The following is a 12,217-nucleotide window of genomic DNA, read 5'->3' as shown; positions in this document are numbered from 1 at the left end:
GATATTATATGGTATTTGTCTTTCTCTTACTTCACTTTGTATGAGCATTTCCAGTTCCATTCATGTTGCTGCAAATGGCATTATTTTGTCCTTTTTATGGCTGAATAGTATTCCATTGTGTATATGTACCACATCTTCTTAATTCATTTATTTGTCAATGGACATTTGAGTTGTTTCCATGTCTTGGCTATTGTGAATAGTGCTACAATGAACATAAGGATGCATGTTATCTTTTTCAATTAAAGTTTTGTCTGGATATATGCCCAGGAGTAGGATTGCTATATCATATTGTAGTTCTATATTTAGTTTTCTGAGTGCTAATATTCTTTATTACTTAAACCCCATCCTTTCCAGTTCCTATTTTTCAAGACTTTACTCAAACCAAGTCGTGGTAAAGACTTGGCATTCCCGTTGTGGCTCCGTGGTAACGAAACCGACTAGAATCCACAAGGACACAGGTTCAATCCCTGGCCTCACTCTGTGGGTTAAGGAGCTGGTGTTGCTGTCAGCTGTGGTGTAGGCCTGCAGCTGCAGCTCCATTTTGACCCCTAGCCTGGGAACTTCCATATGCCTTGGGTGCAGCCCTAAAAAAGATAAATTGTGGCAAAGACTTACTTCTCTGACCACCCCAGGCTACACTCTTACAAATTCTTTTTATGGTATCCAAATTTCTCATTTAGTACTTCTAAAATTAACCATTTTAAAAAAAGAAACCTCTTCTTCATTTCAGCAGCTAGCATTGTGGCTTGAATATGGTAGCTTTCAAATCTTCAAGTACACAAAGTTTTAAAATGAGAAGAGTAAAGATGAAACTCCAGTAGTACTGAAGTTCATTTTATTTGACTTATAAACTGTGTTAAGCGATTTGCCCATTGGCTCAGGCTATTTTTGCAATTGTTTCACCTCTAATTCTCAATTTCTAGGTATTGTATCTTGTCAGAAATGAACTGTAAGTGGCTACAAAGCTGATTAGTTTAAAATCAGTGATGCCTGTACTACTATTAAGTGTCTGGCTTATACATATCATTACTATTATTGGACCCAAAAACCAAATTACAGAGTTCCCATCGTGGCTCAGTGGAAACAAATCTGACTAGGAGCCATGAGGTTCTGGGTTCTATCCCAGGCCTCACTCAGTGGGTTAAAGATCCAGCGTTGCCGTGAGCTGTGGTGTAGGTCACAGACACAGCTCGGATCTGGCATTGCTGTGGCTGCAGTGTAGGCCAGCAGCAACAGCTCCGATCAGACCCCTAGCCTGGGAACCTCCACATGCTGCAGGTGCAGCCCTAAAAAGACAAGACCAAAAAAAAAAAAAAAAAAAAAAATCACTTAATAATTTGACCAAAGTATAAGCTATTTTACTGTCTGTTATTCGTAGTTTAACAGTGCATTTTATTTATTTGTCTTTAGGGCTATACCCAGGCTAGGGGTTGAATAAGAGCTGTAGCCACTGGCCTATACCACAGCCACAGCAACACCAGATCTGAGCTGCTTCTGTGACTTACACCACAGTTCACGGCAACACTGGATCCTTAACCCACTGAGCGAGGCCAGGGATCAAACCTGTATCCTCATGGATGCTAGTCAGATTCGCCCTCAGCCACGATGGGAACTTCCTAACAGGACATTTAAAGAAAAAGTTTGGTCTCAGATAGAAATCATTAGGACCACAGGACTAGATGAGACCAAGAGGCATCAGTGTGAGCTCTTTCCATAGGGTGGCCAAGATTTAACTGCACTTTTGAAAACATCCTAGAAGCCTCCTCAGGAGAACAGCCTTTCAGCCTTTTAGGTTATATGCACCAATTCTTTAGGACCGTATTTGTTACTCATTTTGTCAAATCCACATTCTTCATGTTGTGCTTTAAAAAAAGAAACTGCTAAAAATGAATTAGGCAAAATAAATACTTTATTAATTTTTTTTTAGGAATCGGCCTTTGTGTGATAATTCGAACATTTAAAAAATCTATTAAGATACTCTTTCAAAGTATATTGTTAACATCTCAACCACTTTTGATTAAAATTTCACACAAAGAAATATAATAGTTGAAAATTATAAATGCTAAAGAATAATGCTAATAACATTTGGTTATTACTTTACACATTTATTTAACAGATATAAAACCAAATAGGAAAACACTCCCGCCCCCACCCCACCATAAAACAAACAGTTCTCACTGGTTAAAACTGAATTAAAACTATTTATTATGAGAAAAACAAATCTAAATTACTTCCATTTTGCAAAAACAAAACCAGCTTATTCATTTCTATCCATTCAAGTCACAGGCTCCATTATTTGGCAATATACTACTATTTAGTCTTTTTAAAGAAGAAACATCCCCTTATAATAAAGAAGTCTGGACAATGAAGAAAAGTACATAGTGTTTAACATAAGGCATGTTCCCCCCCTCCAAAAAAAACCCTACAGAGCTATAATAAAATTACATTTGTCTTGGGTAAAGTAACAATGCTTACAGTGTAAGAACATTAAGTAGTTGTAGGTATAACATATAATTCTATCCTACTGCTATTAGTAACCTCCTCAAGAATTAAGAGCAATTTTTACAACAGAATAATTTTTCTTCTTGGAAGTGACACTAATTAACAGCAGTGGAGGGAAAATCATTGGTTGTTTCAAGCTCTCAAAAAATGAATCAGTTATTGCACAGTAAATACCTCATAGAGGTCAGTGTTTTAAGAGGCTAGTCTGAAGAAATATGTTATTTATAAGTTGGTTAAGTCTGGAAGTTTTCAAGTTTTAAAATTAATTCTACATAGGGAATCAATTGGAAAATATTGACATACAAATAAATATTAGGCTTTTCAAATGACTATAGTTTTGATAGTTTAGAAAAGAAAGTCAGCAAAGTGCCTAGTTTCTATGTTTTTTAAAAAGAGATGCACAGAAGAGATAAACATTCTACACTGTATACAGTAGCCCAGTTCAGCAGCAAGTATCTTCTGAAGCACAAATGACACCTCCACCAGTGTCTACCACTGGTAACTTCAACATCAAACAGCTAATGGGACCCATGCCAACCCTAAAAAAGAGAAGTAAACATTAAACATTTTTAAATTATTACTGAAAGGTCTTTAAAATGAAGATGAGAATATTCTCTAAATGTTTATATATGTATTATATATATATATATGATCCTCCTTTATATATTCTGACATGATTAGATATGGACCTATGGGATATGTGTCTTTAAAAGGCAAAAAATTAAATAAGACGCTAAAAATTTATGACTAATTCTTGAAATCCTGGTCCATAATTGTACATCTGAAATAACATTATAACCAGTGCTTTCAAAATAAGATTCAGGGAGTTCCCGTCGTGGCGCAGTGGTTAACAAATCTGACCAGGAACCATGAGGTTGCGGGTTCGATCCCTCCCCTTGCTCAGTGGGTTAAGGATCTGGCGTTGCTGTGGCTCTGGTGTTGGCCAGCGACTATAGCTCCAATTCAACCCCTAGCCTGGGAATCTCCATATGCCGTGGGAGTGGCCCTAGAACAGGCAAAAAGACAAAAAAAAAAAAAAAAAAAAAAAAAGATTCAGGTTTGAAGGTCCCAAATTCCCTAAATCCAGAATTTATTTAGTATAAAGAAATTTCAATAAAATGACAAAATATTGATAATCCTGTGGAGGTTTGAGATTATGAGATTTGACTTGCTTACAATTTAAAACAGACTATAAGAGGTTTTTACACTGAAGGATAACATACACTTCCTATAAATCAAAATTTAGCTAGAGAAACAGACCTATGTGCTAAAAAAACCCAAAGCATTAAAAAAAAAAAGTACTGATTTAATTTAGCTAAATAAAGAAATTCAGAAAAATTTACCTATAAATTCCACTCAATGACTATCTTGCCTAGAATTAGATGCTTTACTTGAAGATACTGCTGCCAAGAGTCCACTTACAATTTCCCGTCTGATCTCCCCAACAATAGACTCTTTAATCTAGAATTGGAAAAAAAGGAAAATAGGACTTTAACAATATGACTCATTTTTTCTATTTTCAGAAAAACATAAATAAATACCATTTAATTCCTGCAGTAAGCTAACCAACAGCAAAAACTACAACCTTCATGAACTGCTGAGATGCCGTGGGGAACCATATCCATCTACCCTCAAGCCCAGACCACATTCTGAGGGCTCATCTAGTGTAACTCAGATAACTTCATTACAAAATATCACGATTTTTAGGTTGAGAATATTGAAGAATGTTAGATTTTAAAACTTCATTAGATTATCTGCTCTACGACACAAAATACCGTAGAAGAACTGACTAAAGGTTAGGTTCATTTCTATGCTTTTTATTAATGTCTATCTTTGTATGGTAATTAGCAAGATATGTAAGTATTCTCATTATTAAGAAAATACTATACCAGTGTATTGCCTGTTGTTCATAGTCACTGAAAACAAAGTATCCAAAGAAGTTATGTATTATTCTAACCTAACATGCACATTTAAGTGGAAAGAAGAAATGATAATTTAGTACAATTAATTTTAAAACATCATCCTCTAAACAACCATACACTCTAAAAAAAATCTACTTAGTTGTATGGTATGTTTGCCACTTGTCTGAAAATTTTGCTTCAGATAAGGATTTACATGTCATTTTATTGTTGGAAAAGGCAAACAGATCTAGAGGCAATGACAAGTCCATCAAGATTTTCTTCTCCAGATGCTCAAACACTACACATGCCTATCCTCGCCTTTTTCCAATGACACAGCATCGCCTCCAAATAGCCTTTTGTGAAGGCTTTAAATGTGTATTTCCTGAAACAAACTGATAATGCCTTCCCGAATTAGCACTTGAGACACTTCAACCAGCTTTTAAAATTCTATATTTTTGCAGCTTCCTGTCAGCCTGATCTATTTCCTAAAATGTTCCTAAGTACATCCTGAACACATCTCAATTGAAGTCTTTCCAAAAATGGCTTTGTATTAATGTCATGCAAAATTGGTACACAATACAGATTTACACATAAGTATTCAGAGAAACAAATGTTCCTTAGCTACCATCTGTACTGAAATACATTTAAATAAATAGAAGCTTCTCATATTACCTTCTACCAATATTTCCAAACTTTAAACATCGTCCAAAGTTTGTGAAAGCCATAGTACTTCAGGTTCATTTTTTTAAACAAATATGTATTGGGTACAAATATTATGAAAGCTACAATCTCTTTGCCACAATATACAAGCGCAAATGCAGTGTGCTGAGTCAGATCCTCTGTAAATCTGTATTTACAAAAGACAACGAGTAGCACAGTCTTTCACTACTGTTGTCCAATGGACATCTCATCATACTTCATCATTCAAAAAAATTCATCATTCAGGGAGTTCCCGTCGTGGCGCAGTGGTTAACGAATCCGACTAGGAACAATGAGGTTGCGGGTTCGATCCCTGCCCTTGCTCAGTGGGTTCACGATCCGGCGTTGCCGTGAGCTGTGGCGTAGGTCGCAGACGCGGCTCGGATCCCGCGTTGCTGTGGCTCTGGTGTAGGCTGGCGGCTACAGCTCCGATTAGACCCCTAGCCTGGGAACCTCCCATATGCCGCAGGAGCGGCCCAAGAAATGGCAAAAAGACAAAAAACAAAACAAAAAAAATTCATCATTCAAAAAAAGTTGGCCAAAAAGTATTCTTTAGAAACCAAAAAAACTAGCCAAAAAATATTCTCTACAAACCAAAAATGTGTGCCAACATTGGGGGGTGGGGGTGGGCAGTGGTTTACAGACATAACTGGAATAAAACATAAAAAATCTCTGTCAAGGATGTTATAATCTATATGGGCACAAAGTGAATATTGTTTCATAAAATATTAAGAGGAGTAAGTAAATTTATTATGACATAAGAACAGAACAGAATACATTTTGAGAAATGAGAGGCCAGTATGGGCTAGAAGAGGAAAAAATTTAAAAATTCTCAGAGAATAGCAAACATTAACTTGGTAGGTCACTAAGGATGACTTCAGAGGATAGTAAGGATGAAAACTGTCCAAGAACAGTGGATAGGAGTGAGCAAACAGAAGCCCAGCTGACAAGCTAGTTCCTACTAGGTATGGAGGAAGCAGAACAGGATGAGGTCAGATGGAAAGTGTTCTTTGTGAGCAACTTCAGGGAGAGGACAGGGCTGGATCTCATTTATCAATGTACCCTGACATACAGTATGCATTCGATCAATGTTCAAATGAATGCATCAATGACAGTGAGAGAATGAGACAGACTGAGCAAAAGCATGATTGAGAGATGCAAAGAAGAACAGAAAGTAAAGAAAAGTACAGACTATTACTGAAAATGACAATATCTTTGATAATTTACTGAAGGAACAAATAAATTCCAAAGTCTCCCATGCCACAGAAAAGTGAAAAGAATTAGAAAGTTAGAAAACTGGTGTGATGGATGGCCTTTATGAGCACAACTACCAAAAGTGGTACCGGCTGAAGACACACTACTTGCCTGTATGTAGAGTTGCCTTTATGAAAACAACTACCAAAAAGTGGTATTGGCTGAAGACAGACTACTTATGATTAAGGAAGGAATGCTCATTGGCAAATAAACAGGCTGAAAGCAAATTTGAAGTGTGGGGCAACATATCCATTTAATATGTATCTACAGAGTGCTTCCTTTGTGGCAGCCACTATATCATGTGATCACTAACAGAATTATAAAAGAACAGGAAAGCTGTGTATTTACCAAAATACATGTTTAAAGCTTGCCAGATGAAATGTAATAAAGATACTAAAAGGCATGAACCAAGCCTTCCTGGAGACATCAATAAACAAAGAACTCTCCACACAAAGCAATCTATGATTATGCTTTGACATTTAATTCTGCTCCATTTGCTTCTAAGCCTGTACTCATTCATTCTGTTAAGTAATCACCTTTTTTTGAAATAACTATAAACATTTTCAGGCCACTGATTACATACATCACAGACCACCTGAACAAATTCAGCGTGTACACATCCCCATGACAACATTTACAATCTGCATAGGAAACAGGTATCTTTAATCTACCAAAAGATTAGTTCTTGAATAAGCATATTAAATATTTGAAAGAATTTTCAGTGTTTTCCTTCAAAAGAATTCTACTGTATTAACACGCTACAAATAATGAAAACATTCTTTTTAAAACTTCACAGATGGTGAAATAATGGAAACAAAGGCCGACAGACATCATTGTTTTCATTCACTCATGAGTGCAATAAGAAAACTTCCCTGAAAGTGTCTGCCAAACATGCTTAATCCTCACCTGCAAAACTCTTCAACTCAAGCTTAAATCTTGCCTTCCTGAATAGAGGCTTTGTTAATGGGGTTAGGGACTCAGAATGTACTGGGAACACAGAATCTAATTTAATTTTCTTGGTAGCTGATACAATAAGCTTTTTTGAAAAATTAGAAATCAGTACCAGGTTGTTTTTTGTGCGTTATTTTTTTCTTTTTTTCTAATGGCCACACCCATGGCATATAGAAACTACCAGGCCAGGGGTTCAATCAAAGCTGCAGTTGCAACCTACATCACAGCTGCAGCAACACTGGATCAATCCTTAACCCACTGCACCACACTAGGAACTCTAATATGATGTATATTTAAGTAAAAAGATTATGTCTATTTTAAATGAGTAGAATCAAGACTAATCTGAGTTTTAAACATTTTGTAAACAAAGTTTAACAGAACACCACTGTAATTGAGCTAAGATGATATTAACAATTTTTTAAAATTATAGATGGTATTAGACTAATTTATCTATTTACATAAGCTTTTTAAAGTGCTTCAAAATACTTTTTTCTTAAGGATATCAATATTCCTCTTATGCCTTGTTTGATCTACTATATATTTTGCTTGCTTCTTTGTAGTTAGTTAAAACGGTCAATGTTATGCCAGAGTTCCTCCAAACTATGCCAAATCCTGAATTAGGGAGTCTCCAATTAATAGGTTTAATAACAAATTCTGAAAAATTCTTCAAACATTTGCTTTGCATGTCAGTTTAAATGTCTTTAAATTATAAAATCTTCCACATTTAACAAGAAGTTCTTATAAATGATTAAGGAATTCTCTCTATATAACCTTTCTATATATATATATATATATATATGTTTTATCAGCCAAAAAAAAAAAAAAAATCAATGGTCTAGTTTAGGAATGCTTTACTCCTCGGAAATTATTCACAGCACATATCAGGCCATCCACTAACAACTATAAAAATTAGGACTCAAGTGTGCATTAAGAGTAATTGTGCCAAATGAATACATAAAGCTGAATTTCCAAGGAAAATTTTCAAACCAAAGCAAGCTAAAGGGAATGAAAACATCACATGTCTAGGGGGCAAAAAAAAAAAAAAGGTATCTTAAAACTTGTTTCCTCAGGTAATAAAACTTATTTCCTGTTAGAAAAATAATTACTTAATTTTACTCAAAAACTGATCTTTGATGTGAAGTAAGACTAGATTATAATCAGTCACACATAACAGAGCAAGGTGGATATACAGAGCCTGCTAACCATTAGCTAGCCACAACCAACCTACAAAAATAATACTTATAAGACATACACATTTATAGAATTAAGACCTTTTAAAACTTAAAGTTGGTCATTTATATCATGAGAAGAAATTACATACATGCAGTCTCTTCTGCTAGGATACCTGTACTGTAAATGTGAATTTGTCTGAATGTCAGCTGAATCTAGGAACGTGGTGCTCAGGATGTACAAACATTAAACCCCCATCAGCTCTCTCAGTTCTCTGTGTGTCATGAACCACATCTATCCATATCTGGCATTACAACTTTCTGCTAGGGCGTTCCTGTTGTGGCTCAGCAGGTTACGAACCTGACTAGTATCCATGAGGATGCAGGTCTGATCCCTGGCCTCGTTCAGTGGGTTAAAGATCCGGCGTTAATGTGAACTGTGGTATAGGTCACAGATGAGGCTCGGATCCCATGTGGCTGTGGCATAGACCAGCAGCTACGGCTCCGATTCAGACCCTAGCCTGGGAACCTCTATATGCCGCAGGTGTGGCCCTAAAAAGCAAAAGACAACAACACAAAACTTTCTGCTAAATTTCATGTCACCTTTCTCTACCACTTTACAATATCTCACAAGCTACAACTCTTCAAAAGTACAATTCCATAAGCAAGCTCAGGTCTTTTTCAAGGTAAAGTGTAACATTATTGCAGTATTTATATATTTGTTAACCACTTAACATTTATAAAATAGTATTCCTGTTTTTATTAGGTTTCTACTTTTATTTAAATATGTCACTGACAAGTTTTGAGTGTTTTACTCCTAATCCTATTTTCCTCATAAGTTCTGAGGTTTCTACTGCACAAATTTGCACAGCACAATGATTTTTAGAAATGCATGTATCATACTATAGCAAAACTATTTTTAATGTACTTCTCAAGCTACTGTCATGTGCGTATAAGTTATGGCACCTCTTTGGACCAAAAAGATGGATGGGCCATTTGAAGGAAAATTTTGGTCTGTTGCCACCATTCTTGACTGATAATCACTAGAAATTTGTTTATGCTACTCACAAATTCTAAAAATACATTAGTTTCACATTACCGAATTTATTGGAAATACAGAGATTAAAATGAGAGAGGTACTGACCCTAATTTCTCTGGCTCATTTTGACTTTTCCACTTCTAAATTCTTAGTTCTCTAATACATTACACTAAATGATTTTCTGTATGATTTTCTCAATTGTTTCCTAGTCTTTTTTACCTTCCTACTAGACTTTAAGGATCTCATTAAGACACATAAACTGTTTCTTTTCTTTTCTTTTTTTTTTTTAATGTACAAGATATTCCTCTAACTGTTGAAAAGAACAAATGATCCTTTTTCACCATGGACTTTAGTATCTCAGTTGGAAAAAATTATGAATAATTATGGTTCTGCCTTAGAGTTACGCTTAAGGGAGCAAAATGGAAAAATGCTTTAGGTTTGCACACTGCTATCAAAAGGATAAAACTCTTCATTCTCTATTTCTATCTTTATGTGTAATAGAATTTTTTTCTTTTTACAACCGCACTTGCAGCATATGGAAGTTTCCAGGCTAGGGGTCGCTAGATCCTTAACCCACTGAGCAAGGTCAGGGATCGAACCTGCATCCTCACAGACACTATATTGGGTTCTTAACACAAGAAGCCATGACAGGAATACCTCTTTCTTTGAGTAACTTACGTAATTTCCACATTTCTCTTCCCACTAAACCAAATCAAATTCTTTATACTTAAAATTATACCATTTTTTTATGTCAATTGATATAATAAAACGACACCTTTAATCCTGGAAGAGATCTAAATTGTAATCCCTCATTTTACAAACGTGGAAATGGAGGTCTAGAGAGTTTCATCACATGTTCATCTATTCTGAACCCTATGCCTACCTTTTTTCACCAAAGCAAATATAGAGAATTCCAATTTTTTCAGACTGGAATATGAAATCTGCAGAAATGGCATTACAAACATATCTTAACAGACACCAGTTGGATCAATGGGAAAATTACTGAATAGAGTGAATCAAAGGAATTATATTATAAATAATTAATGTTCAAATAAAACCTCTTCCAAATTAATTAAGCGCAGATTTTACTCACCTCCCTTATGACTTGCTGGAACTCATCCTGCTCCACATTTTTATGTATTTCCTCAGCAGCTGGCAATAATGAGATTTTTCCATGCTCTTTCTCCACTTCAGATTTAGGTCCTACAGCCTCTAAGGCCTCCTCAACTGCTCCAACTTCCTCAGAACTTTCTACTTCTGGAGGTGTCTGCACAGAGCCTGTTCTAGATGGAGCAGTTGGTGTTAGGGCCACCGATGCTCGGAATACTTTCTTGCTTGGTATCAGATGGGCCTTGGGTTTGCCCACTGAGTCACTAAAGGGTACTGCAGTTCTCCTGTTTGCATGGGAGGGACCAGAACATACAGAAGATGACTCCGAAGTTGCCTGGGAGAAAACAGATTCTGAGCTTTCTCCAGGAGGAATTTCAAATCCCATTTCTCCAAGGCCCAGGCCTAATTCAGACTTCAGATATGACTGTTCTCGCATCAGTTCAGTGACCTGGAAATCGGAAAAACTTTAATTCTTCTCTCTTGAAATTAAGATTGGTAGTTAAAGATTAAAATCCTAGCTGTCCAAAAATCATTTAACTTGTAAAATGATTTTTATTCATTTAGTTACTATTCAATTTCATTCACAAAAAGAGCAAAGAAAATTTAAATTCACAGTGATATCAAGCCATAAAATGTGTAACTATAGTAAGGTGAAATTTTACTTGGTCCCACATGGGTGTCCAAATTATTTATAAAGAAGAGTAACTGGTAAAAACAAAACAAAACTGCTACTCATATTGCCCCCAAATGAACCAATTTGATTAAAATATAATAAAAGTCAAACCTTTGTTCAAAAAGTAGTCATCCTACAGATTCAATTACCTAAAGGACCTGGAATCAGCACATTTTTCCCAGAGTATAAATTACTCTTTATGATGCATTTTTTCTTTAGGCCATAATGATAAATCACTATTGCAATTAACCTGCTTTCTAGTGGCCAAAGATGGCACTAGACCTTCAGAAGTACCAGACTCACTTTCAATCAATTTAACTAACTTATCAAATTCTATATTTTAAAAAAACAATTCATCTTTATTAGGAAAACTGTATGTTTATGAAATATTGCCTTTCCCAGTGATTTAAAAGGAAAGAAAGAGGCTTACTGGTTCCATTACATTCAGCGGAGACGGGCATGACAGGTTATCAGCACTTCTACTGCCACACATCCCCTGAAAAAGCAAGAACAATATATATATATGTGTGCATATGTGTATTTTTTCAAATTGCAAGTGTTTTATAGTAAAGTGAACTAATTATTGCTCTGAAGCAGTCTTATGTCATTAAGGTCACCCCAACTATCACAGGATCCCATAAAATGTGTTACAGTGACTAGAGGTTGCACAGATGTTCTGCTTCTCTGTTCTGACCAACACACATTTCTCAGAATAATGGATCGAAACCTTTTATAGAAAAAGATATTCTTCGATGATTACTCATATTCTATGCTATACATGTATGTATGTGTGTACACACACACATTCTTATTCTGCCCCATATGTGTGTGTCTATTCATGCATTTTACTTTTAACAAAATCAAATTTATTCAAAAAAAGAAAAGTTTAGTATTTCAACATTTCAAAACAATATATTCT

General features: G+C 35.5%; 1 protein-coding gene across 7 annotated transcripts in view; it reads right to left on the bottom strand.

Moving 5' to 3' along the window:
- Positions 1-1,891: 1,891 nt before the first annotated feature.
- The window catches only part of ITPRID2 (ITPR interacting domain containing 2), a 91,797-nt gene continuing 81,471 nt past the window's right edge, over positions 1,892-12,217 (bottom strand). For all 7 annotated transcript variants that reach the window (XR_014829868.1, XM_085000027.1, XM_085000026.1 and 4 more), the window contains 4 exons: positions 11,729-11,794; positions 10,609-11,073; positions 3,846-3,963; positions 1,892-3,041 (listed from right to left, as the gene is read on the bottom strand). Coding sequence is in view for 6 of the 7 variants with exons in the window: in XM_085000027.1 (XP_084856153.1) it covers positions 3,859-3,963; positions 10,609-11,073; positions 11,729-11,794 (636 nt within the window). In the remaining variant the exon portion in view is untranslated. The remainder of the gene's footprint in view (positions 3,042-3,845; positions 3,964-10,608; positions 11,074-11,728; positions 11,795-12,217) is intronic.

Source organism: Sus scrofa, chromosome 15 (genome assembly GCF_054392235.1).
Source record: "Sus scrofa isolate SSC_HxYL_T2T_F1_AM1 chromosome 15, Sscrofa_HxYL_maternal_Yorkshire_Landrace_v2.0, whole genome shotgun sequence".
In the NCBI taxonomy this organism is placed as follows: domain Eukaryota; kingdom Metazoa; phylum Chordata; class Mammalia; order Artiodactyla; family Suidae; genus Sus; species Sus scrofa.
The sequence above is the reverse complement of the archived record's forward strand: the minus strand, read 5'-3'. Positions and strand labels throughout refer to the sequence as shown.